A 27,879-nucleotide genomic window follows, 5' to 3' on the forward strand; every position below is an offset into this window, starting at 1 on the left:
GACGGAGTTGGAGTCCAGCATTACTGAGCAAACTAGTCCAGAGGTCTCTGCCCCAGGTTCGCACACATTTACAAGCATTTCATGGAACAAGAAGGCATTAAGAGACTAAAAACATGAAGAAGTAGACATCTGGAGTGTCTCAACTTCTTTTTAACCTTACATCCCCACCTTTGATTAACGTAAAACTTCACGGCCTGACCCCACCTTGAGATGGGGTGCGGGTTGGGGGTGGGGGGAATCAGGGCTCTAGGGAAAAAATTATATTTTTGCTTTTTCAAACTAGATATACTTACCCCAGATATTCTGCTTATGTCACTAAGAAGTCTTGCCCCAAGTTGAAAGCTACTTAGTATTTTTAAACCAATGGCTTGATTTGGATTTGGTCTTACACCTAGTTCTTCTTCTTCACCAACTCCGGAGCCTCCTACATGGGCCCGCTGAACTAACGTAAGAACTGGTATGAAAAAGCGGCATCGGTGCTTTCCACTGTCCTATGACTTACTGCACAGCAGATATAGCTGGGGGACTTCCCTTTGCCTTCCCTGGAACACAGGGCTGGAGATGGAGTGAGGTGGAAGGCTCCCAAAACAAATCTGCAGCCTGACGGTTAAATGTACAGAGGAGTTGGTTTCGGTAAGTGTTGGAGAAGTAACTGAACTTCTGCCTAGCAACAAAAGAAAATGCTGGAGTACTCCCAACAAGGAGTAGGCTCCAGGAAGCAAACAATTATTTTCTTGTTCACTGAGAGGTATATATAACCTTCAGTTTAATCCCTAAGAATCTCAAAAACTATAGGCTTTATACTCACATATGACTGAAGTCATTAAAGGAAAAAAATGTGTTGAAAAATACCTTTATATTAAGCAGTTTTATTAACTCTTTCAGAGAGGAAAATTAAGGCCCAGAAAACGTGTGATTTATACTTGGCTTACGGGGCCAGACACAAGCCAAGCCTGCCCAGTTCTCTGATTGTGGGATCGGTCACTGCCGTTTCTCGGCGCTCTCCAGGAATCAGTTGGTCAGTTTTCAAGAGGACTGAGAAATGGGTGTGGTAAACAAATTAAAAATAAATTCAGTTTAAACAACACTGAATGAGATTCACAGATACAGAGAACAGACTGATGGTAGCCAAATGGCAGGGGCTGAGCGGGGCTGGGCGAAAAGGTGAAGAAGTTAAAAACTACCAACTGGCCGTCACAGGGGTGTACAGGACAGCACAGGGAACAGTCACCGACACGGCAGGAACTCCGCGGGCGCCGGGCGGGCACAGGCCAGGCGACACAGAAAACGGGGGGCGGGGGGGCACTTCGTGAGTGTGCTGCACACCTGACACGAATGCAAAGTAACACCGAGTGTAAACTGTAACAAAAAGTGAAATAGTCACCGGTTCTCAAAAGAGAAAAGAATCACTGCTCTTTTATCCTAGGGGATGGGCCCGCTTTACTGTGTAAAAACTTCATCCCTGTGTGCGTTAGATCAGTACTTCAGAAACATAATCAACTTTAACCACCTCCTAGAAAGCTTATCAAGACCCATTCTTGGGCCCATTTTGGACAATTCAAATATACGAGGTCTGTTGGGAAAGAGTAACTGTTTTTGACAAGCTTCCGGGATGACTGTCAACCTGCTGAGTTAGACCATCTCCTCCTCCTCCGATCAGAGACACATGAAGAGTGGATGACAAAGTATAGGCGGACAAGACGTGGTTTGCTGCCTCCCAAACATGTCTTTTCCTCTAGTTTGCTTTAAAGTAGCTGCAGTATGAAGACAACGATAAGATCTCTGAGGCAAAGGTTTGTCTGAGCGGATCGTTACTGGGGGTTTTAATGCGAACGTCAGCAGTTCTGAAAAGGCCTCTGTCTCCCTCACAGACCCAGCCGCTACTGGTAGGAAATAAAGCCAACTACAGAACACAAGAGCATAAAGTTTACTGACATTAATTAAACAACATGTATAAAAATAAAACACTGTAATTCAATAAGACTTTGTTGCTAGAAGACCCTGTAACACTAATAAAATACTTATAACAGTATTTCACTAAATCGTTTACCTAAGCTTTATTTAACAAATGACTAAATTGAAGCTACATTCACAGTAACAAAAGAAACCAATTTAACACTGAAATGAAGTAAGAACTTCAGAGTGTCTTCCTCCTTTTAGACTGGCAGCGCGTACGGAAGCAGTTTAAAGCGTTGCTGTGGCCTCGGCTACTGGAACTGGAGACGTCACCCCCCTTCTCATCTCTGACGCTGCTTCCGACACCCTCCACTTTCTCAGAGCTCTCTGCAGCGCGGTGGCGATCTGCGTCCGCTTTTGTGCTGCTGGCTAGTCTCTCCCTTGAAAGAGTCCTTTCCCTAAATCTTCTAAACGGGGAGGTGATTCTTTTCCTGGCTGTGTTCTCACAACTTGTCCTGTCTCTATTCTCCTCAGTGGCCTTCTTGGTCCTGTCTGTTCTTTTGGCTGTGCTTCTGGTAATTTGAAGGATTTTCTTTTGCAAGTAAACCCCACCTATGCCGGGGCAGCTGTGGCCACTGATCTCGGAGCTGGCCTCCCTGGGAGGGGATGAGGTAGGCCCTGAGGGCCGCAGCGGGGCGCTGGGATCAGATAGGATGCTGCCAACTGGAGGGAGAAATGCAAAAACCCTGTCATGGTCAATTAATTCTTCCCGGTTAATCACAGTTAAGCTGGTTTATATACGATTTCACTGTTAACAATTCTAATGTCTTGATAATTTATGAGAAACTGAAACCTGGCAACATGTATTTTAATGCCCACGGAGTCTAGAATACAGCGTTACACAGCAGTCACTGCCAGACAGGCCACAGGCTAGAGATTCCCTGGAGCACAGTAAGCTGTACACCAAGCTGGTAAAACCACAAGCAAAAGTCTGACAAAAGTATGTCTCAAAAGTAACTACCTCTAGAATCCTCACGCAGATTCTACTAAAAAGAGCTTAGCAAAAATCAGACAGGACATCCACATAGTGTGTACGATAAATGTATTCATAGAGCACAATTTCTGGTCCTGTCATCTCTCCAAGGTGGGAAGGTTGCACTCTTCGAGCACTGGGGAGGAGGAAGGTTAAGGTCTCTTGACTTCTCACTGTTTGAAAGTTCTTGTTTATGGGGGTGGGCCCGGGAAAGGTAAAGGGGACATGGTCAACAGTGTGGTGTGCACAGCGACAGGTGGTGACTCGAGGCAGAGGGCTGAGCACACGGAAAGGTGTGTAAATGCCGCATCACTGGTCTGTACGCCTGGGACTGACATAATTTTGTATACCAGCTATATTTAAATAGAGTACAAAAAAAGAAAAAAGTTCTTAAATTCTCCATGTGAAAAATACAAAGATAGGCTAATATTCTTAACTTTGTTAGAAAACAAAGAACTAATTCCAAAGGTTAGCAAGAACTAGGAACTGATCCTAATAATATATGTGTAGATTAATGGCATTTTTTTCAATCACAGACTACAAATATATAGAAATATTCGGTTGGGGTTCTGAAAAAACACATGTAAAAACAACTGGAGACAGTTTTGAAGAAAAGCATTTCCCCAGGTTCCTAAGGATTCTCAACAGGACCTACAGGCTCAGCAGACTGACAAGGAAAGACTCGCAGAGGACAGACTTCCTCTGCCAGCAGTGGGAGTGGTGCTCTGCCGGGGGGACTCCTGATCCTAACGCCTGTCCCCACCAGTCCCACTGGCTAGAGACCAGCCAGTCTCCTGCTTAGAGGCGTGTCTGCAATGGCCCTCCGAGCTACAGGGCAGAGCAGGGGCACAGGCAGCATGGGGGCGCGCCCCTCTGGACCACCCGTGTGTCCGTTGCGTTCCTGGCCACTGCTCCAATCTGAGAGGACCACTGAGACGGGGAGGAGATGCAGCAGACCTGGGTGCCTCACCAAATCATGTCCTGTTTGATTTTTACGAAGCTTTTCTTAGCAGCCCCTGAGTGAGAGGTCCAGCCAGGCCTAGCCAGGGGATGGGGGAGGGCAGGGCAGGGCAGGTAGGGAGCTCTGCTGCCCAGGGGCTGACACAGGGAAAGAGATACTCCAGTTCACCGAACACTTACCATGTCCCAGCTTTTATGCATATTGTTTCACTCAGTCCTTATGTAAGTCCCCTAAAATAGGTGGTTTCCCCCACATCACAGACAGGAAACACACCTTGTAGATCAATTGCTTATAGTGACACAGCAGTAGGAAGGGACAAGTCAGGATCCAAACCAGATCTGACGTCACTGCACCACAGTGCTGCCACACGAGGGGCAGAAATTAGGAAAAGCCCTCCCAAACTGACATGGAACTCAGGGCATGGGAGCAGAGGAAAGCTCTGGAAGCTTCTCCTTCCTGCTGGAGTTCGTAAGCTTCTCCCCCAGACCACACACTATCCTGTGCTGTGATTATTTGAAGATGCGATTCTCTAACATCTGTGAGGACAACGCCAGGACCCAGGACCCTTCTGCCACAGGGCGCACAGGCTGGATGGCCGCGGGGGCACCAGCGAGGCGGCTCCATGTGTAGCTAATGTAAACGGCACCTATGTGCGCACTGGCCGGGCGGTCCGGAGCAGCTCAGTCCGAACTACGGAGACACGTAAGTGAGTAAGAGTGATTTCAGACTTTTTTACCTCAAGAGGTTCTATATAAATATACATGTAAAAATCCATAAGAGTGTAGGTTATTTTAAACCCTGATTAATAAAAAGGTGATGCTCCATTACTAAAGAAAGGAATGCATGAACCTAAATGTTTGTTTCTTTCTCTAAAGCTTGCTGTTGGTTAAAAACAATTTCTTGTAGAAATTCTTATCTTCAAATACTCCACAGAAGTTTTACATAATGGGAAGTCTGAACAGCAAGAATGGCGCAGAACGAAACCACTGCGACTTCGGCCTGCATTCGCACCTGCGCCCGCCCTCCGGCAAGCAGGGACCACACTTCGAAGGCAGGAATCCCGCACCCCGAAGTCCAGAAAGCATGGGAGGCATGCTCTTCATCACACTTCATTATCGCTGCAGACTGAAGACAAAACACGTTTCCAAGTGCTATTTGGTAACGTGAGCTGCCGTCTTACCTTTGCGTGGGGAGCCGTGCGGGGACCCAGGAGGACTCGAATGTAAGGATGACGTCACGGACATAGTGTCTTCAGTATGTTTTCTACCACTTATTTCTTCAGCTGTTCCTAAAACTTTCTGAGGTGAACTAGCACCTGAAAGTGAAACCGAAGGAACAAGTAAGCAGCACGTCACAAAGAACACACCTGCAGGTGCCTCAGTCGCTACAGAACGAAAGCCATGATGCACGACGATGGCCGTGTAGTCACTGAAATGCGTGCATGACAAACGGGACTACATGACTGGGGAACGGACACAGAGATTCTCACCTCCAGGTTGTCTGTTCAAATTCAGCCAGCCAGCACAGACCAGATTGTAACAGTTCTTGTTTGTTTTGTGACGTAAGGGAAAATGACTTAACAGTCTGTGTAAGTCCCGCCCCTCACAACCGGCACACTTGTGGCAATGTTAAGAGAGAAGGCAGGGACTCGAACTCTGCCTGCCCCGCACGTGGCGTGCAGCGTGGGATGCGGGCGCGGGCGCGGCCTGTGCTGCGTCTGTGCTGTGGGGGTACGGAAGAGGCTGCGGGGCTGCCAGGCCAGCCCTTCTCAAGAGCACTACATTCACACTACAGGAGAGAAGTAGACAACAGAAAGAATCATGAATTTATAGAAAAATAGGATGGAGCCCACCGGAAACATTCCTGCCAAGTTCTACCATTGCTCCTGTCCAACAGCGGATCCTGTTCAGCGCAGACCAAATGCAGCAACGGTTCCGACATGCTGACAATCTTACACGCGTCTCAGAAATGTCAGAGAGCTGCCACCACAGCCCTCAACCCCTAATGCAGCCCGAGATCTGGCGTGGACTCGGCCTAGTGACCCTCAAACAGTTCAAAACACAGCACACTCACACTACTTCTTCCCAGTGCTGTTTTATATGAATGGACCTGTCGTCCAGGTAACAGCCTATTGCCACCAGAGGAGAGGGGGCTCTCGGTGCGAGTAACACTGCATCTTGGGTGAGGACGCCCAAGGAAGAAACCAGACCTAGGCTTGTCCCATTTCTTACTCACGCAAGCAAATGTATCAGCTTCACCAATTTTACTTCCAATTCTCTCTTCATTTTCACAGCCACCAAACTCGTTCAGGCTCTGAGCAACTCCAGTTAATTGTGGCAGCAGCTTTCCACCCGGGCCTCTGGCCCAGCCTCGCAGCCCTCCCTCCGGTCGTTCTTGGACATGAACTGGACCAAACTTCCCCTGCGCAAGTCCCCTGCGCAAGTCGCTTTGACAGCTGGCCGCTGACAACGCTCCTTCGGCACGCCATGCCATTTTGTGATTTCTGCACGCTGTGACCTCGCCTCAGCCTGGCGTGCCCTCTGCACAGTGGTTAAATGCAAGGACTTTGAGCCAGTTAGCCTGAACTCGACTGCCAGCTCCACCGCTCACTGGGGCTGTGTGAGTTACTCAGACCCTCTGCAGCTTCCCCTGTCGAGTGCAAGTTGTTTCTCTCTCCCGGGAAGATGAAGTGAGCACAACATACAAAGGGAGCAAAGCACTCAGACTGTGCCTTATGCTCCCAAGTGCCGTCAGCTTTAACGACCACTGTCTCGACACTCTTCCCGAGGCTGGGCACTCAGAGGCAGCACACTGCCCGTTGCCCCTTGGAGATGCCAAGCTTTCCCTCGGCCTGAAGCAACTGCTCCGGAATCTTTGCCTGATCACCTCCTTCCTCGTCAACCTTTAAGGCTCTGCTTGGGTGCTACCTCCAAAAACCTCAGAAGCCCTACCTCCCCTCTGCCCGCCCTCAAAGCACTGCCTCCTCTGTTCCTTTGCCCATTGTGTACACATCCCCAGCGTAACAGCGAACTTACTCTCGTGAAGTAGTCTGCGTGTCTGCATCACCAGACTGCACATTTGGCAAAGGTGAGGCATTTCTGTTCAACTTGGAATCTCAAAACAAAATCAAATTACATTCACACTTCACCAAGTCCTACTGAATATGTCCTATATAACGCTTAGACTAAGTAATAAGGCTGGGAACCAAATCAAACCTGGCTTCCCCTCTGAAAGCGAAAACAGTGATACCGTATAAACAACAAATGAAAGTAACTCTGATAATTACTATCAGAGGGGGAGTGCAGTCTATGCTTTGTGTGCTGTACGGGCTCTGCCTGTCCCCCGGCTCAGTCTTCAGCGTGGTCACTGATGAAAAGCCCACATGCGCTGCTTGCAGAATAAGCAGCTTCATTCTCACAGGCTGCATGTGCTGGAGTCAATGCGCCTCCGACCACAGCGAGCCCTCGGTGCCCCAGTGCAGTGCTGTCAGGCGTTCGGTTGACGTGATCGTAATTACAGGAATTCCAGTGTCAGCAGTTAGAATGTGTATGCTGCTACCGAATACCGATGGGCAAAATGACACACTTTTTATTCACAAGTGACGACTACGTTACATAAAACGCAACGGCTGATCTCCTGAGCGCTGACATTGGTGATTATGTTTCCTTCTAACTCCCCTGGAAATTTCAGTTCAACGCATGCAGCATTAATTGTGATTACTCACTCAGTGTGGCAGGGTCTTTCGATTGTCCCTTCTTCCTGGTGGGGTGCAAATTAACAGCTGGCACCTGAAGCACCTGGCTTACTCTGTGGGGCTGATGCAGATGGGCTTTAGTGCTTTGGCCAGCTGACCGCAGAGGCACTGGAGACATTTCTGCTGATCTGGCCAATCTTTTCTCAGTCAAATTCTTGGTCACTAAAAGGAGAAAGTAAGAAACACATAATTCTGCACTCTTTAGGGCAAGGTTATTACCACTGACAATAAATGACTGCATTAAAACCACTTCTTTAACACAAAAATAGATTAATTTTTAAAAAAATAACTTCATATAAGTATTATAAAGTTTTATCTTGAAAATTTTGTGGAATTGTTAATTTTACTTCCTAAATACTTTTTAAATCCATTAACTTCACTAGGTCCACCCTTACCTCACCCTGAAGGCCTGTTAACACCGTCTTATCTATACTATTTACATGCACAGAGTGTGTGAGGGACAGACCCTGCTGCAGGCTTATCTCTGCAAGAGCACAGGACACCACCAGCCCTAAGCAGACAGCAGCCAGGGTCACACCAGTCCTTCCGTCTCCACACCAGCAGAGACCTTGACACTGAAGCTTCCCTGGGGGCCTGGGCACCTTTCGGAGCCTCAGCTGTAGCTGCAGCCACAGACTGAGCCATGGTTTGAGCCTTGGCCTTGGCCTTTGACTGGAAGAGCCTGACACCCTTGGCAGTAAGCTTGGCATGAGTGATGTAGGCAAGTCCCGCCTGTGGCTGCCGCCCTTTGGGATCTTGGGCTTGACCTCCTCGGGCTTTATGAGGGCCTCATAGCCTCGGCACTGGCGCGCACGGCCTTGGCATACTTGGCCTCCATCTTCCTTAGGCCCTTTTTGTTGTACTTCTTGGCAAAAGAGCATGTTCCTTAGAGAGTTTGGGTTCCACCCCTTTAAATAAGACATCCTTATCTCTGTGGTTAGGGTTTCTTGATGTCATTTCTGTGCCAGTTTTTGGACTGGTTGTGGGTGGTATGGTTCTTGGCCTTGGCCATGCCTGCACCAAAGCCTGAAGCTCCTAAAGCACCTGGGACCAGAAGAGGTAACATCCTCTCATCCATATCACTGAAATACTCCCCTCACTGTATCAGTTCTGGTGCCTTCAAGCTTCTCCATACAACAGCGGGTGACTTTTCCAACGTGAAAATCCCGTAACACTTTCCATCCTCAAATGCCCAGCACGAACCTTCAGGTGACTGGCCACTACCCTTAGGTCCAGAATCCAAATCCCCCAAACAAGGCCTAGGAGGCCTACATGATCTAGCACTGCCCAGGGTTAGCTCCCTAGTACTGAAAGCTGCAGGGGTGGGTGAAAATAGGTTCACAGCTGTGTGTACAGAAAACAGTCATAATTAATGAATAGTAATACAAGACTACACTGTGTGTGTGCAGTCACAACTGCACACCTACTCCTGCCCCGCCCGTGTCACTAACGGGAAAGCAGGGAGAGCATGTCCTGCTCACGGCTGCCACCCCGTGTGTCCAGGGACCACGCAGAGTGACGCTTAGTATGTGGCGCGTGAATTACGGCACAAGGTATACAGGGGAACCCCAGAGACACAGCTGACTACGTGAAAATGAACGTCAGAATTAAAAACTGAGACTTTCTCTCAAATTCGGTGCGTCTGTGACATGAAGTCAGTACTGTGGCCCACAGGAACGAGCTCCTCCTGCAGGCAGCACTTCCAGTTCTTCGGTCGTCAGAGCGGCTTCCACGCAGGCCCAACCTCAGCCCTCTGGGAGGGGTTTGTTTTCAACGCCGAGATAAAAGCAAAATTAGCAACTCTACCCTGTCCCAGCTCAACTGTAACTGTTAGCTGCCACTCTCTTACTTTGAGAGCCTACGGGATATTCTGAGTGGTGAGAATTAGGGGACAGACATCTCAGAAAGTCACAGCACAGGGACTCCTGGGGGATGATGTGGAGTGTTTCATCCGCCAACTGAGTCCAGGGAGTTTCCATCTTTTGGTGAGAGCATAAAACACATTGTCCCTCTTCTCAATACTAACCAATTCTCTACTGACATTTCATTAATTGCTACAGTACCAAGAAAAATGTCATGAGACTATTTTAAATATAAAGGAGTTCACAAAGGAATGGCAAAGCCCACATATACCAACGTACTAGGAAAAACCAAATTCCACAGTGCTCAACAATGAACTATTGTTTGAGTTTGGGATGGTCGTTATTTAAACATTTGAAAATTAATTTTGCAATAGAAATCAAATAAAGACCCTCAAACCAATTTAAAGAAATATGCTTTGGATAAATTTTCACAAAACTTAGTTCAGGAAAGCCACAGGTTACCTCATTTTAAATCACCATTAGGTACGCAGTGAAGGACATCACTTAGTACTATGAGAAAAGACAGCGTAAGTCTAGGGGGGTGTGAGAAAACACAGGTCTGCATGTTTGTGGCGGGTGGCGTGGGGGCACAGGAAGAACACAGAGAGAAGTACGTGGAATCTTTCTGGGCCTTAACATTTTAACAACGAGCAAAGCATGAAAGCAAGGTCTATGCTCTTGAATATCCCAAGTCAGATTTAGGGAACAAAGAACAGCTGGTAGTGAAAACAAAAGACAAAACAAATATCCTTTTATCAGATGAAGGCAGGAATAATAAATTGGGCTCCATTATCATATGATGATAAAATCTGTATTAAGTTACTTGGGAAAAAATAATTTTGATGATTACTCAAAGCAGGACCAGAGTGCTTTGATAAATGAAGTATGTATATGGTTTTGAACATTAAAATACAAATAAATTTTGGCTCTGGCTGGTGTGGCTCAGTGAATTGGACACCGCCCTATGAACCACAGGGTTGTCAGTTCGATTCCCAGGCAGGGCACATGCCTGGGTTGTGGGCCAGGTCCCCAGTAGGGGGCACGTGAGAGGCAACCACACATTGATGTTTCTCTCCTCTCTTTCTCCCTGCCTTCCTCTCTGTCTAAAAATTTTAAAATCTAAAAAAAAAAAAAAAGGAATAAATTTTAAAGATTCTATATACTTTTTCAGTCTTTATTTTCAACATGTACTATTTTCCCATGGCTGACACCTGTTAACAGCCTACGTGTGGTAAGAAATTTTCCCACGTACCTTCCAAGTCTATACATATTTATTAGTTTTAATGGCCATATGTAATTCCTCACACTGAAAAGGGAAGAGGCTGCTTAAGTATTCTCCAGCATCTCCCTATCTGTGCAATTCTTTTCCACTGCATTATTTTAAAGGAACGCAATCCCAACGCCGGACACCTCCCGGGTGCTGTGTGGAGGAAACGACATTGTCTATAAAGTACTTAGCATGGCTGCTGGCATGTAGAAAGCTCTCGTTAATTGTTAGTTTTTTACTATTCCTTTCTCCTAATTTAAGAGGTTTGATGTAGAAAGACTCACAGAGATAAAGCATACTCTGAACCCTTGCTTGATGAAGAGAACCTTGCTAAAATGGTAACAAAGGAGACTCACACTCTGTCTCCATCCTTCACAGGTGTGTTCTCCAACACACTCCTTTCCTTTTCCTATCCGTAGAAGTGTTCAAGACCCTATTTTTACAACTTTTACTGAATGAATCGTTACCCTGTGTTTTTAAAAGTCACTGTCAGACCTGACATTTTTAAATCAATACTGGGTTATACTTCCACTTTCTCTTTTCTACTGTTGACAGACTTTTTCTACGGCTATGCAAATACCACACCGTTTATCAACCTCAGGGCCAGCCCACGATGAGCACCACTTCCCCTAATCACTCAGAAACAAACCGAAAACCTGAACCTTCGCCCTCTAGTATTTTGTCAACATTAACAAGTTCTATGCTTCCTATTGGGGCACACACACTCACACACCCTTTACTTGTAATTTAAGACCATCCTTACTTTGTTGTGACAACAAACAGTATATTCTATCATCTCTGATTCCTGCTCTTACAACTCGTGATTTCCTAGTCCCAGACACACACACATTCTGTTTTGTACTCAGAAAAAACAAACAGACCCCCAAACCCCACCCAATGTTGAGAATACGCTCTCTCTTGCCAATCATATTTTTTACATATTAACAACATCAGAATGTGTCTAAGTTTTCTTGTTTTACCTTACTTTTGGACACCTCTTATCTAACAGTGTTTTAACTGAACGTTTTGTATTTTCTAGTTGGTAAATACTATCCATGAAATTTTTTAAAAGGTTAACATTTCACTTATTTTTAATCTTAATTTAGGGATAAAGGTAAAAATGTTTTCAACAGAAGGCCTTTGGTATAATGTCCCAGTTTTTACAAGAAGACTTTATAATGCTTCTTAAAGATGAACTACTTACCCCTGTTTCTTACAGAAGGTAATCAATCACTGGGAAGGGGTGGGATTCTCTGATTAACAGGGTAACCCAATGCTCGGGTTATGTCAGTAATCTTTTGTAATCGAAAGTTAACTTTTCTGGGACTTCAGCAGGACTCCAGAGAAGTAAATTTCTCTTTCATTGTGCTAGCTAGTGCCACAAGAGAAAACCTGTACTCACAGGTACCATACGCAGGCTCCAACTGCAGGGACATCATCTGGAATGTCTCCTCATCTGTCTCCACGTCCAGACTGGAGAGATACTGCTTCACTTTCCGCGCCATCTGGGCATCCTCGTAGAGCTTCTTGGCATTAAGCAGAGAACTACGGCGTGCTCTTTTCTTGTGAGCGCCTCCCTGAACGTCCAGCATGTTCGAGTTTGTGCTGCCTTGACTCAGTGACCTGGAAGGGGAGGGAGATCACGATAAGGGGCTGTGACGATGAGAGTTCAGCATGGCAGACTGAAGGTTAAGAGAATTTTGCTTCTGTTAATGCTATTGCATGCTGATGTAAATGAGTTAAAAGATGAAGAGCATTAATGCAAAGTAATATGGCACATATGGCGATGTTCTGAGTTTTAAGAATTGGCAAAGTTCAGAATTCAAAACAATCATCCCTCCTGAGCAGTAAATTTCATCAGACTTGTGTTTATGCCTATGTAACCCATGGCACAGCGGTGACAAGGAAACGTAGCCCCCCCACTCTGCATATACGGTGAGCGCCTGAGTCAGGACGGGCCCACCCACAGCCACCAGGGTCCTCCGGTACCAGGGTTTCCAGAGCAGCCGTGCTTGCCGGCGCTGCTTTGGACATGTTACCGCCATCGCCTACCAGTCTACAGAAGGCCCACTCTTAGCACGCTGACCAGATGTGGCCAAAATTCAGAGAGACCACCAATAAGAAAAATAACAGGGTTTATAATCAATTAAATATAGTCGGAGATAGAAACACAGTAAAAAGCTGCCAAGGCTGCCCCTCACAGGTGGGGTGGTTAAGCAGTGTGTGGGCGCTGGGACTGGGGGTCTGGGACTTGGGACCTTCCTTCTGCAATGTCTCTGATGTGATGGAGCTTCAAGCTGGGCAGCAATGACCACAGTTCAACTAGCTTCAGTGTTCCCCGATTCTACTCCTTTCCGCCAGCGCCCTTGTACGAGGACTACATCTAGAACCAGAGGGAAAGGAGAAGCACGAGGCTGTTCGTCCTTTCTAGCACGGCAAACCAACACAAGGCTCTACGATGGATTTTATTTCAAAGGCAGTTGCCATTCCAAAATAATAAAGGTTTTTATTATTTTATTATCCAAAATAATATCTAAGGGTTTTCTAAATTAGCCTAATATTTGCACAAAAATATTCTAAATACATAGACTACATAATTTATTCTTTAATGCTGTTATGCCCAGTTTAAAACAGATACTAAAATCCTAACATTTTCATCATAAACTGAGTGAAACAAAATTTGTATAAGTGTTATGGTAGTTTTTTCCCCCCAAATTTTAAGATCTTTGAAATAGGGCGTGTCTTACATTTGATGGCAACTGTCAATTACTGTTGGTCTGGCAGAACTGTGACGTGGGTGTCAATGACTACACGTGCAGAAAACTTCACTTGCGTAGGAGTTTGGAAGGAAATCCAGTGACACTAGTGAATTACTCTTTTATTAAAAAAATATTTACTTATTTTTAGAGAGAGAGGAAAGGAAGGAGAAAGAGGGAGAAAAACATCAATTGGTTGCCTCTCGCACGCCCCAGCTGGGGACCCGGCCTGCATCCAGGCATGTGCCCTGACTGCGAGTCCAACCAGTGACCTTTTAGTCCACAGGTTGGGGCTCAATCCACTGAGCCACACCAGCCAGGGCATGAATCACCCTTTAACCCAGGAACCAAATGATTTTAAGGAGGTAGTGAACCTGACAAACTCAACGACATTCCCAAAGCAGCGGGCGTGAAAAGCAGGCTGGCCGCATGGACTCACACAGCCGGCTGAAGAGCACAGCGCCCGCAGCTCTGGACTCTTCTACGGCTTGTTTTACAGAAGGCTGCGCTGCCAACACACCTGGCCACACCTGCAGCTACGCTGCCCGGGGAAGGGACTGAGGGGCTGGGAACTCCACAAATGATTTAGAAGATGCACATTCTGAATATGAAGAAGTTTTAGAAAAGACCTAACCAATTTAATTTGCTTATACTTTCCTTTTTACGAATGCAAAAGGGTGTTATGTGATAAAAATACATACTTAAATCTGTGTGAGAGCTCTTTCATTAAGTGTAAGTTCAGTGGTACCTAAAATAATTGTATGTCCAACAACTGATGCCTTAGATTCAAAGAAATGCAGTAAACTCAAGCCCTAAAATTTAGGAGCAAATTTTAATACAAAAATTTACTAATTTTATCTTAGTTGATATTCCTTAGTTGATAGGGAGAAAAAGAGACAGAAACCACGCATCAAAGATACATGCAAAATTTCTAATAAATGAAAACACCGTGGTAATTAACAACAAAACGTCTTCTACTTCCCAAACAGAAAACACTGCATAAAACAAAAATGAAAATGCCTGGTGTCTGCTAGCATCACACATGCAAACCTAAAGCTGGATAATCAGTGAATGTGGCACCTAAGTCATTCCACACACCTCCAATTCCCACTAAGATGTACTGACCAAGCACTCTTCTTCCTCACAGTAATGCCAGGATTCAACTTCCATTTTCAGTGAGAAGGACCAGCAAAGACCAAAATGTAAATGTATAACACAGAGGACAACATGTGGGAAACACACAAGGAAGGGAGGGGAAGGCAGAAGGACTTCAAGTTTACCAAACATCAACTGAAAACAAGACCACAAGACAGGACTCGAGTAGGTGGCTCACAAAAAACCCTTCTCATATGGAAAGAAGCACCTGACTTCATGATTCACTACAGTCTTAAAGTAACAAAATTCTGCTTATGCAATCCCTTCATCTACAAAAACCATCTTCGTCAAAAAATAAAAAGACCAAAAAGATGATTTATAAGGCCCTGAAAATTCTGATTCTAAATAGATATCTAGCTATGTAGAAGCAAAGATCTGAACCTACCAGAACAAAAGATGGCAGTTTCTGATTTTATTACAGTTTTAAGAGAGATAAGAGTTTTTAATTAAAAAAAAATGAGAAATTTAATATAAAATTCAATCAGTGCTATAAGCCTTGTGGTATTAGGAGATCTGAGGAATTAAAACCATCCTCTATTTTAATTATTTACTAACTCAATAGTTCAGATAATGGCTGCCTCTTTTTTGAAAATTGATGTAAAATGGTACTTTTAATAAATCTGTTATCTACTTTTATATTTATGCATTTAATTTTATAAAAGAAAACGGTGTGGACTCGGGTCGGACGGCCTGGGTTTGGACCCACACTGGGGAACTGCAGGACCTCAGATGGCTCTGCCTCCCCGCCTGCACCAAGCGGGTGGCAGTACGTATCTCACAGGGTGGTCTGCGGAACTGAATCATTCACAAAGTGCTCACAGCAGTGAGGCACGTGGCAAGCACACGACAAATATTTCCTGTCGTCATCATCGTCATCATCGTTTAACTGACCCTGCTAAATTAAAACCTAAAAGGGGCTTTTGGAACATTAATAATAATAAAAAAAAGCTAAAAAAAAAAAAGCTAGTTCTATCACTACTTTCACCTTGTTAGCAAAAGGCGTTTGTCAGGAGGGCAGGCTGCAGGGTTAACAGAACGCATGCTGTGCTGTGTGCGTGCATTAATGAAAAGGATGCAGGATGTGTTAGGGCTGCACGACCTCCATTCCAGTCGCATTCATCTCTACACTTACCCCAGACTGCGCCACCTCTTCTTCCTGTAAGCAAGAGCCACAGACATTGAAGCATGTGTTTGAACAGGAAAGCACAGAAAAAAGACAACAGTTGAGAGCCAGAAAAACTCTGGAGACAGAATAGAACAGGAAAATTTTACTAGGAAAAAATGGTGGCTTAATAGTAAAATGGCTTTAATGGAATCCAGTGGAATAAAATGAATTATAGGTACTGAAGGCCAAAAGCCTTTAAAATGTCTGAAAAACATTCTTTTGGACAATTATATATTTAATACCTAATTCGAGGCTTATGTTAATAAGAAGCTTAAGGGAAAACATTTATATACCAAAAATTGTGAATTTAAGATTTTTAGGAAGGAAACCTGAAATTAAGGAATAGAACTTTCAAACATTTTTCTGGAAAGGATTTTCGAGGCACTTATTTAAGTGACAGGATGAAATTACAAGAAACATAAAGACTCATGATTTCACTTTTAGGGGCAGACATTTCTTTGAGCAGTATATTTTGTAAGAAATTTTAACCAAAAAATTCAAGGTAAAAAGTAAAAGTACATCACAATTTTTATAATACTGTATCCTTATTGTACAATTGGATTAAATAAACATGTTTTTTATGTTTTTATTCCTATTTATTCAGATTTTTGCACCGCCTTCGATCACCCACTGGCCTCAGTGCCCCAGATCCGTACATAGGGAGGTCCAGCGTGGGCAGCCCCAGATTCTGTGTTCCAGCCAGTAAACTGACTACTGTTAAAATAAAAGGGGTTACTTTGTCCACAGTATATAATATGCACCGCCAAAATGGGTAATTATTTGCTTAAGAAAATTAGTACATTTCAGTACTGGATGACAAATGACACTAATTCAGGAAAAGTTCAGTCCAATCTAATTATAAATGTTTTATTTTCTTCTTTATTGTATTCTACTTAGCCAGGGCCATTCCCAGGAAAACAGCCAAGTTTAATTAATTTCTTCTTCAGTTTTTTTCACTCTCTGTTCATTTCTAAAGCAGAGCTGGTACTCAGTGCAGTATTACTGACGGGACTGGCAGATGCACAAACCGTCGCGTCCTCAGGAACCAGGCTGCTAACATGTGAGAGTAAACGAAGGTCCGTGAAAGACGACAGGCAGTGGCGGGGCCGCCGCACAGGGACATGGAACACCAACGACAGCAAACTTAAACACAAGGAAACAAACAAACTCTCCTTGAGGGGGGGCTTCGGGCCCTGGCTCTGGCTGCCCTCCATATCCGCACTGAGGTGCAGGGACACCTCTCACCACAGGCAGCGATTCTCGGGGCAGAAGTGAGATGGGTGGGGAAGAGATGGGACCCCTTCCTACACACTTGCAGATTTCTAAACTAGAGCAATCGTGAGAACAACTATTCACAAAAATAAAGACCCCTGAACTGGCATGTAACTAAAACCAAACCAATACCCCAGTCCACACACACTAATTCTGTCTGGTTACAAAAACTCCATCTCTGATGTTTTTAAAGAACTGAATATTTTCGTTTCTTCAGTAAACTGTATTCTTTAAGCCAGAGGAATTGTGTCTGCCTCTGTAAATATCTCATTTTTAAAAGCTCTGTATGAACTGAAACTATATACATAGGCCCAGGAGAAAATCAGATAAAAAATTAAAAACCTAGTATTTACTCTGAAAATTATAAAAATTACTAGGAACAGCTTGACAATGTATTTTATGTTTAAATTTCATAGAAATTTGAGGAAGCTTTTGTTATTACACTAAAAATGCATTTTAAAAAGCATTCTTAGAATATCAGGTTAATGTGGGATACAAATAATATTTTCCATTTTTATTAAAGAAGGAACATGTTTAGATCTGCACTTTCTAAACTATGTTTAAAGAACTTGCATCTAAATAAGCAGCAGTGCCATGACTTGAGAAAAAGAATACAGTATGACTTAGATGGAAACGTAACTAAAAAGTATTCAGTGGAAAAAAAAAGAGACATATCCACATTAATACTTTATAAATTAGGCTAGAAACCAGATGAAAGTATTTGTCTTCTGTGATAACTTCAGTAAAGATAAGCAACTTATACTTAAGTTAGCAAATATCTTAAATAACACTAACAATACTGAACTATCCTCAAATGAACTATCCATTTACTCAAAAAAGTAATGCAGAACTAGGGTTCAAATCTCAGCAGACTAGGTAACCCTGGGCACACCACCCAACTGCTCTGAACTTCAGTTTCTTCACATGGAAGATGAAGGACAGGATCACCTGCCTTTAAGGGTTACTGTGATAAATTACTTCTTTGAGATTATGCAAGCACTTTGTACAGCACGTAACAAATGGTCAACGGTCAGAATGGCAAATGTTACTACTGGAACGGGCTCACTCCCGAGGCCACTCTGCAACATTCTTGCGCGCTTCAGCACCGTACCTCTGTCGGAACATCATGGCCGGGTCCATGTTGGCAGAAGTCATTCGAACGACTTGACGGATTTCCTTGGCAATCATTCTTAGCTTCTCAAAATTTACTAAACCGTCTACCTTGGAGTCATTTCCTATGGAATAAAAGGAAAAGTTTATAATTTTCTAAATTAAAGTATCTATAAAAAGGTAGAAGTCAATTTATTATTCTTGGGGGGTATAAATTAATAACTTTCTCAACTGCCACTCTACTCTAGCTTTAAGAATTGATGAACCATACATGGTTCAACCTACCCCCAGGAACGAGAGGAATTCTATTCCTAAGGGGGTAATAATTATGAATACTAGAAAGCGATAAACAGCGTAGCTTCTAAAACTAACTTCATTATGTTGTATGCGCACTTCTACAATGTGCAGCCCCTCAAATGCAACCCGCCCGCTGCCCAGCCCACTCTCAGGCGGGAATGCGCGCCTGCTCCTTTGCACAGCGAAGGCTTAGGTTTTACCAGAGGTCACAAAGAGTAAGCTTTGGGCTTAATTAAACCAGAGTAAGTTTTCTTTGCTTTGGAATACTGAAAAATTGTTAAATGAGTTGTCAACATTTAAGAAGTTGAAGATATTCCATGAAAACAGTAATTTCTGACTTCTCTTGAAGAAAAAAAGGGAGGGGTTAGGTGGAAAATAAAATAATAGGTCTGTTTTCCCAAATGGCAATAATTAGTTAAAACTAAGAGGTGCTGGCTCATAAGGATAAACATTTTTTAATCTGCCACTCACTTTCCCTTTCCCAGAATTTGAATTTAAAACAGCCATGACTTTAATCATTTAACGCAAATTTGCTAGTTCATAAGTTTCATAATTTTTGGTTCTGTTCTGCTAAGTACTTCTCTGAGAAAAATTCACAAAACTTTCAAAATGGTCTACTTGTCTTTGAAGAGAGTGAGTTAGGAGACCAGACTACGTCCAGCTGTCGCTTACCTGGTTCCAACCATAAGGCAGAAAATACGCTGAAAAGGTACTCTGACTGCCTACGGCCACGTTCTGTTTCCCCCATGCCTGTCTGTAACTGCGCACAACCCGGCTCCCACGGCCGCCCTCGAGGAGCCTCTGCGGAGCCCTGAGGTCCTGCAGATGGGCTGGAGAACCACGCGGGTCTGGGACACATGCTGGCCCCTCTCACAGTGAACTCCTCCTACACTGTGTCAAATGAATTTTCAAGAGTCGCAACATGAGCTGGAAACGAAATAACCACCAAAAATACTCCCGAGTCACATAAGCAGGTTTTGGGGGAGCATGTCAGCATCAGGGTATCTTCTAATGAAAAAGGAGCGATAATGAAAGAGGGTGGCACTAAGACTGGGTAATCTGAACTACATTACTGAGAAACAGCAGGAAACTTGGACAAAAGTAGAAAAAATGTCTGAAGTCATCACTAAGGTATCGAGGCAGTGACGCTCTGGAAGGAGGAGAGTGCAGGTCTGGGGCAGGCGCAGCGTCTCCCAGGGCCAGACTCCAGAAAAGGCAGGCGCTGAGCTGGAAAACTGGGTAGTGCCCTGACTTTCGAGGTAAGAGGAAAGAACTCAAGTCCAGGTTAGCCTCCAATGACTTGGGTTGGGATCCTGAAATGCTATATCCTGGGACTAAGAAAGTTCTATGTTAAGTTACCTCAAAATGTGAAAATGGAATAATGTAATTTTGGAGAATAGCGCCCTAGCTGACTGGCAGAGGCAAGCTTTAATTCTTTCTAGAGGAACAGAACATCATTTGAAACCTCAGATTATTTCTGTCATTTTTTAAATACACAATATTCACTTGGTCAAAAATAACCAGGGCCATTAGGAGAAAAGATAACATGGTTAAAATGCACAGGGCAAAAAAGACAACAGAAAGGGACCCGCACAGGACCTAGGTTATGGAGTTATTAGAGAGAGACTTTAAAATAACCATGCTACATATGTGCAAAGATATAAAAAACAACATTGAGAACTCTGGCAGAGAACACGAAGGTAAAAAGATAAACAAATGTGAACTGTAAAACAGAAAAAACAGAGTAATTGGAATTAGAAACTCACTGATGAATTCAAAAGTAAATGAGACATAGTTGAAGAGAGAACTAATAAACCAGACAACAGGCTGGAGGAAATATCCAGAACAAAGCATGGTGAGACAAACAGACGAGAAATACACGGAACAGAGTATGAGACGACAGGGCATTAGTCAGGTCTAACAGGAGTGAAACCAAAATCCCTGAGGGAGAGCTCCGAGGAGGGGAGATGAAAAACTTGAAGACAGAATGACAGGATTTTACAAAACTTATAAAAAAAATATCAAAACACAGGTTTCAAGATCTTTTATAAACAAGTCAGAATTAAAACAAAATGCCACACCCGATCACATTATAGCAAAACTAGAAGAAAACACAGAGAGAAGAAAATTATAAAGCAGCTATGGGAAAAAGAACAGACCGCAGTCAAAGGAACAGCAAATAGGACAGGTGATTTCTCAACATTAACGATGGAAGCCAGATGATGATGTAATGTCATCTCAAAATGGTGAAAGACAACTGCCAACCGAACTTGTGCCTTAAGAGTGAATATGAAGTAAAGATATTTCCAGATAAACAAAAACTAAGATATTTCAGCACCTGACTTGCACTTAAGGGAGCAACGAGCAATTTTCTACAGGAAAAACCCCGCCGTCAATATGGAAGCTTTGCAATGCATAAAAGAACAAAAACAGTAGCATCAGCATCAAATGGGTAAAGTTAAATAAAAACTAACTTTACTAGACAATGGTAGTATCATGTGGAAGTTAAAGGCATGGCGACAAATACATACAAGTTAGAGGTGGATACATAAAATTTAAAATGGTCTAAGTTCTTTGCATTGCCTGACATGCAGAAAAGTACTAATGGATATTAAACTAATATCAACAAGTATAAATACTATAACGCCTAGTGCAACACTAGAAAAATAATAAAATAGCGTACAGTTAGCTAGCTTATGAAGCAAGACAAATACTGTGCAAAATATTCAGGCTACTATAGAAAAAACATATGGTAAAAGATCTTTTAAAACTAGAAACTTGTGTTCATCAAAGTAAACCTTAAAGAGAGTCAAAAGGCAAGCTGTTTTATATGCTGGATTTATAAATAATTCTTAAAACTTTACTAAACAGGCGACAACCTAATAAGAAATTGGCAAGAAACTCGAACTGATAATTAACAAGAGGATAAATACGTACACAGAAGTGTTCTTCCTCATCAGCGATAGGGGAAATGCAGAGTAAACCACACGACTGCTGGAAGAGGTAAAAACTAAAACAGAATCCAACCAGGTGTCGGGAAGGGGAGGGGAGAGAGCTCTGGCAACACCGCCGTGCTCCACGCGACGAGGTAATGCCGAGCGCTTTCTGGAGTCCAGTTCGCCAGCCAACGTCAGGACCCAAGGGCCCCACCCTAACCCACGTGAGAAACGCATGTGCACTGAGAGACGTGGGCGAGGACACGTGCAGTAACAGCACCACTGTTCACAACAGATGCGTGTGGAAGCCATTAAACACTCGGCAACCTAATGGATAAAACCGCTGTACTGCGTTCACGTAAGGCATTACTAAATAGTTCTGAAAATGAAGTAGGACGACACTCAAAAACATGGGAAGATCTCCCAAATCTCTAATGTTGACCAAAGTAAACTAGAAAACAAACTAAACCAAAACGGGAAATGACAAAACCTACCCTGCAGTTCTGTGTGTACAGAGGTCAAGAACAAGCAAAAGGAAACCGCGGTGTCAGAAGTCAGAGCAGCAGCTGCCTTCGGGGAAGGAGGTGCGGTGGGTAACTGGGAAGGGGCGAGTACAGGGCTCCTGGGTAGCTGGCAGTGTTTTATTTCTGACCTGGATGCTGGCTACATGGATGTTTCTGTAACATCCATGTATTAGGCTTTAGAAAAGCATTAGGCTTTTCTCTTCTTTTGGGCACTCTTCTGTACATGTCAAGTAATTTTTTAAAAGTCGGAAAAATATTACTAAACAATAAATATGATCAAACCTTCAGATCTTGATATGAGTAAAGTTTATGTTTAAATGAAGCAGGTAAATATCTAAATTTTTATTGTCAATAATGTGGGTTTGGGATTTTTAAAATTTGCTGCATTCAACTGGGTAAAGCTTTAGTGATATATCATCATTAGACTAAAAAGATGTATCAATATAATAAATCACAGTCTCTAGAGTTAGCTGCAGCTAAACATGCTAATTTTCAAGTAACTTTAAATACCTTCATGCAGAAATGTCATGTCTTTCTTGACAACAGGGAAGAGCGGGATAATTGGAGGCTGCATGCTTTGACTACTAAGAATATTCCTGTACTTGGCCATGTTTCTGGATGGATCAAAAAGGTCTTGGAGATCTTGCAGGTGTTTCTCATACTTGCTTGGTAACTTTTCCCAAGTGCCTCTGAGTCGTGCTACAGACGCCAGGTTCAAGCCACTGCCAAAGACGAAAATAACAGCGTTAAAGAGGGACTGCGTAAGAGGGCGGGCTCAGGTCAGTAAAGTGCAAACGGCGAGTTTCTCTAACAAAGCTAAAATACACGGGGGCACATTTCAGTGTGCTGAAATAAACAGTGAACCATGAAAAAATAAACAAAAAGGACTCCATCTTAAGACACAGAAACCCTCTTTCAGAGGAACTACTTGCCTACAGTTGCATATCTATAACCTTTATTTTATAGTTTGCATGTAAGCAACAAAAAATAATTCCATGAAATAGACACATAACTTTAAAAAACTTCAAGTATCACCATGTTTTTGTTTGTTTTACTTAGAAATAACTTTTTAGAGACATTGTCTTTTTGTGAGTGGTTTAAGTAATGCTGAGTACAACTGGTATATATGTAAACGAGGCAGCATTCCGTCTCTGAGGTTTTGTCCCCAACATCCCTGACTGCAATGCTTCCACATCTCTCAGTCCTAATCCTGTCCCCCAGGCCTCCGTACGCTCAGTGTTGCCTTTCTACAGAATTTTAAGCACACCCAGATAGCCCTCACTTGAAAAAAAAATTCATGCCAATGAGGCCATAACTCTTGCCCCTCCCTTCCGGACTAAACATCTCACAGGTATGCTGTCACGTGAATAGCACAGAAATAATGCCCCAACTTCTCACTGGTAATCCCACTTTTATGTTAAGCCCCCTGATTTTCAACCGCACCACTGTATTTAAAATATTCTCTTGAGTTCTGATTTTAAGGTGCGAAGTTAAAATATCTTTGCTCCCTTTGCTTCTCAGAAAGTACCCCAAATAACTAAAAGGATGAATAACCAATGCAATTTCATCTCCACTGAAACGAACAGATTCTGAAACTCCTAAACCCATTAGGATGAACATCAAAAAACAGTCACGGTCAAATAGGAGGATGTGAAATACTGCAAAACATTATCCACAACTGCAGGTCTCAATGAAAGCGGGGAAAGTGCAGGGTTCCAGAGCCCGTAATGCCACCGAAGGCGAAAACAGCAGTTCCCTATCCGCTACTGCACAACACAGTCCGTAGGCTGACAGAATCAGGCAGGGGCTGGACTCTGTTCTTTACAACCAGGGAGTGTCAGGGACCGTGTAACAGTGCACACAGTAACAGAACGCCCTGGGGAGAAGCAGTGTAACAGTGAGACAGGACAGAAGGGAGAAACTCTTGAGTTGCACGCAGCTCCAACGTGCCAATCTCCACTTGCTGAAAGAAGCACAGCGTAAAGCAATCCACATACAAGCTCAACCCTGCTAGCCTGCAGTGCTCCCCAGCTCCACGCCCACACGAACCTCCTGCAAATAGCTGGTACGGGAAAACGTATGTCATTAAAAAGGAGGAATAAACACGGGATCTATAACAAATACTTAAAAAACATAAAGAAGAAAACTGTTGCCAACAATTAAATGAAAACTGGGACTAATCAACAACCTAGCCATGATTTCAAATGAATTAGTGAAGTAAATAAAGAGCTTAATACAGTGATATAAAAACTTAGGGAAAACGCGGTGAGAAGTTAATTTAAAAATAATACAGTTTAGGAAAAAAAATGGAAGAAAAAATAAAACCAGCAGAGAAATGAAGGCCACACTGGAACCTGCATTAACAAAAAGGATGATGCTAAACACCCGTGCAAGTGGCATGGCGGAAAGGGTTTAATAAAAGCAATGGACAGAAACACACAGTTGAACAGGATGACAGCAAGTAATCGTATGCAAGACAAATGAGATCTGAAGTCTGGGTAAGTGGTATCCTTGAAGAAGGAAAACAAAAATAATGGAACTGAAAAAACACTCCCAAGTACAATTTGGGAGAAGTTTCCAGAAACAAAAGAACTGAATCTCCAGACCGTATAGACACCACAGTTCCAGAGAACCTGACATGGAACTAAAATAGACGTAGAAACACTCATTTACAGGTAAATGACTGCAGAGATAAGGAACAGACCTGCGAAGTACTCAAAGAAACTCAAGCAGCTACATAAAATGTTAATTGTGAAGCCAAGTCTATTAAGTTTCCAAGAAATAACATATGAGAAAAGAACTTTAAAGCCAAACTGCCCCTGAAGTTCAAAGGCAACAGAAAGGCGTTTTGAATATACTTAGGAAACACAATTCCCACAAAGTGCGACCAAGCGATGACTGGACAGAGGCATGTCAGCACCATGGCAGCACGGGCACCCTCGTTTCATAACCCTGCAACCCTGACAACAAAAATGTGGCATCTACCCGTGAACACAAGTGCCTCCAACAGATCTGTGGGACCCAGCACCACACTGCAAGGGACCCGGAAGGAGCCTTGCTCACAGGTGTATTGGGGGATAGGCAGCGAAGCCTCAGTACTGGCTGTGGAACCCACAGGAGACTGTGATTAATCTGGGTCCCTCTCAGCCGTGGTCTAGAAACACCCGAAGAACACCGCCTTGGGAAGTCATCTACTGACAAGAGAGCCGTGCAGCACTCCAGGTTTCCAGAGGAGAAGTTCCAACATTTTGTTGGAATAAAACAAAACAGAACAAAACGAGTTTGGATGCACTGAAGTAGGTTAAAGGAACAATTTGACTTGGCTGCCATCACCCTATCCTGGCAGCGCTTAGAGCTCAACTAGGTGGCCCGTGACTTCTCCCACGGGGGTAAAGGAAAGCTGATGAGTGAAGGCTTGGTTTCCTTAGCTGAGTGGGACACTTCCAAAGCCCAAAAAGGAGCCAAATAAATATCTGGGGCTGAAGAATTCAATGAAATAAAAAATGTAATAGCAGTGACATCAGGCCAAATCCAAAGAGAAGAATCAGTGAGATAGAGGATAGGAACTCTGAAATAACGCAGTGTAAGGGAAAAACGAAAGATTAGAGACAGCCTGCATGATCTAAAGGAAACCAGAAAAACACCAAAAAAACACACTATCCAAACCACTGGAGTTCCAGAAGGAGACAAAAAGTAAAAGGGGTAGAAAGCCTATTTAAAGAAATATGGCAGATAACATCCCAAACCAGAGAACAGATCTGGACATCCAAGCTCAGGAAGCTAGTAGGTTGCCCCAAAACATACTATAATAGAACTGTCAAAAATCAAAGACCCAATTCTAAAGGCAAAAAGAAAAAAGGGTTTAACCTATTAGGCTACCAGCGGATTTCTCAGCATTTATGCCAGGAGAGAGTGGGATGATATATTCAACCTGCTGGAAATAAAAATTGCCAACCAAGAATAATCTGGCGAAACTAGACCAGAGAAACGAAGGACATCCAGAAAGACCCTATAAATGAGCGGCGTCCACAACGTCCCGTCCGCAACCGCCTGTGGCTTCTTTAATGGAGTCCATCTCTTCCACGTCTCATTGTCTCCTTCTATTTTTACCAGCACTGTTGCCTTTACCAAAGAATCCCGCTTCCTCATTTGTGCCCCCAGAGTATCACAACAACAACAAAAAGCCACCAATTCACAACACACAGCAAGAAGAGTAAGGAAGGAACAGGCAAATTACCAAACAGCCAGAAAATAAATAAGATGGAAGTAGTAATTCCTTCCACATCAATAATTGTAATAAATGTGAATGGACTGAATTCTCCAATCAAAGGCACAGAGTGGTTGGATGGATGGAAAAACAACTCAACTGTATGCTGCTTACAAGAACCTCGCTTCAGTTTAAAGGACACTCAGAAGGTCAAGTGAAGAGATGGAAAAAATATACACCACACAAGTGGAAGCCAAAGAGAGCTGGGCTAAAGTGGTAACAAGAGACAAAAGGTCGTCATATAGTGATAAGAGAGTCAACTCTTCATGAAGACGTAACAATCATAAATATGCACGTACCCAACACTGCAGAACCTAAGCATATTAAGTAAATACTAATAGACTTGAAGGAAGAAATAAAGACAATACAGTAATAGTAGGGGACTTCAATACCCAACTTTCAGCAATGGATAGATCGTCCAGACAGAAAACCAGTAAGGAAATACTGGGCTTGAACCACGCTCTACCAGGGGTGTCCAACCTGCGGCCTGCAGGCCGCGTGCAGCCCAGGATGGCTATGAATGTGGTGCAACACAAAATCATAACTTTACTTAAAATGTTATGGGATTTTTTTGTGATTACATATAGCAGTGTATTTAATGCATAGCCCAAGACAACTCTTTTTCTTCCAGTGTGACCCAGAGACACCAAATGGACCTAATGAACATATGTGACATTCCATCCAACACTGGCAGAAAAAAACACTCTTCTCAGGCATGCACAGAATTCTCCAGGATAGATCACTAGATAAGCCACAAACAAATCTTAGCAAATTAGAGAAGACTGGAATCATACCAGTATCTTTCTCAGCCACAGCGGTGTAAAACTAGAAGTAACAAACGAGGAGAACTGGAAAATCTAGAAATATATGGAAATCCATCAACATACAATGAACTACCAATGTGTTGAAGAAGCAAACAAAAGGGAAATTAAAAGAATCTCTGAACAAAGGAAAATAAACATGCAACATGACAAAATCTATGGAGTGCTGCAAAAACAGTTCCGAAACTGAGGTTTGTAGTAGTAAATGCTTGTATTACCAAAAAAATAAAAAATCTCAATAAACAACCTAATTTTATACATCACAGACCTGTAAAAAGGAGCCACTTAGCACAAAGTTAGGTGAAGTAAGGAAATATCAGAACAGAAATAAATAAAATAGAGGCCAGAAAAGCATTTAAAAAGAGCAATGAAACTAAGAACTGGCTTTTTGAAATGATAAACAAAATTGATAAATATTTAGCTAGACCACCAATTTTCAACTGGCATGCCTCAGTAATTTTTAATTTGTTCAATACCCAACTATTTAGTCAGGAGCACTGACCTCTTTTCCCTTAGATTGTCAAATAAAAAAATGATTAACAACCAACACAATAATAGTCATCTGGTATCTTATACCTATTTTTTTTGTCAGATCAGCAAAAATATATCCTTTGGTGTGTAGTACTGTGTGCCATGAGATGAAAAAGGTTGCAAATTGCTGAGCAAGACCAAGAAAAAGAGAGAATTTAAACAATTTAATTCCCATTGGAATAGACTGATTCACCCGTGTCATCTTTGCTAAAAGGTTATATCCTTCATATTTTTGATATACTTTAATATAAAATATGATAGAGCAATTAACT

General features: G+C 43.1%; 1 protein-coding gene across 8 annotated transcripts in view; it reads right to left on the bottom strand.

Annotated features, from left to right (window-relative positions):
* The window catches only part of RAPGEF6 (Rap guanine nucleotide exchange factor 6), a 187,858-nt gene that overhangs the window by 23,473 nt on the left and 136,506 nt on the right, over positions 1–27,879 (bottom strand). For 5 of the 8 annotated variants that reach the window (XM_053912195.2, XM_053912194.2, XM_053912192.2 and 2 more), the window contains 6 exons: positions 22,499–22,710; positions 18,233–18,356; positions 15,817–15,840; positions 12,176–12,396; positions 7,615–7,806; positions 5,071–5,205 (listed from right to left, as the gene is read on the bottom strand). In XM_053912195.2, the coding sequence (XP_053768170.1) occupies positions 5,071–5,205; positions 7,615–7,806; positions 12,176–12,396; positions 15,817–15,840; positions 18,233–18,356; positions 22,499–22,710 (908 nt within the window). Of the gene's footprint in view, positions 1–908; positions 2,620–5,070; positions 5,206–7,614; positions 7,807–12,175; positions 12,397–15,816; positions 15,841–18,232; positions 18,357–22,498; positions 22,711–27,879 lie in introns of those variants that run through there. The other 3 variants (XM_053912196.2, XM_053912198.2, XM_053912200.2) reach the window with 2 other exon arrangements.

The sequence above is a fragment of the Desmodus rotundus genome, chromosome 10, assembly GCF_022682495.2.
Source record: "Desmodus rotundus isolate HL8 chromosome 10, HLdesRot8A.1, whole genome shotgun sequence".
NCBI lineage: Eukaryota > Metazoa > Chordata > Mammalia > Chiroptera > Phyllostomidae > Desmodus > Desmodus rotundus.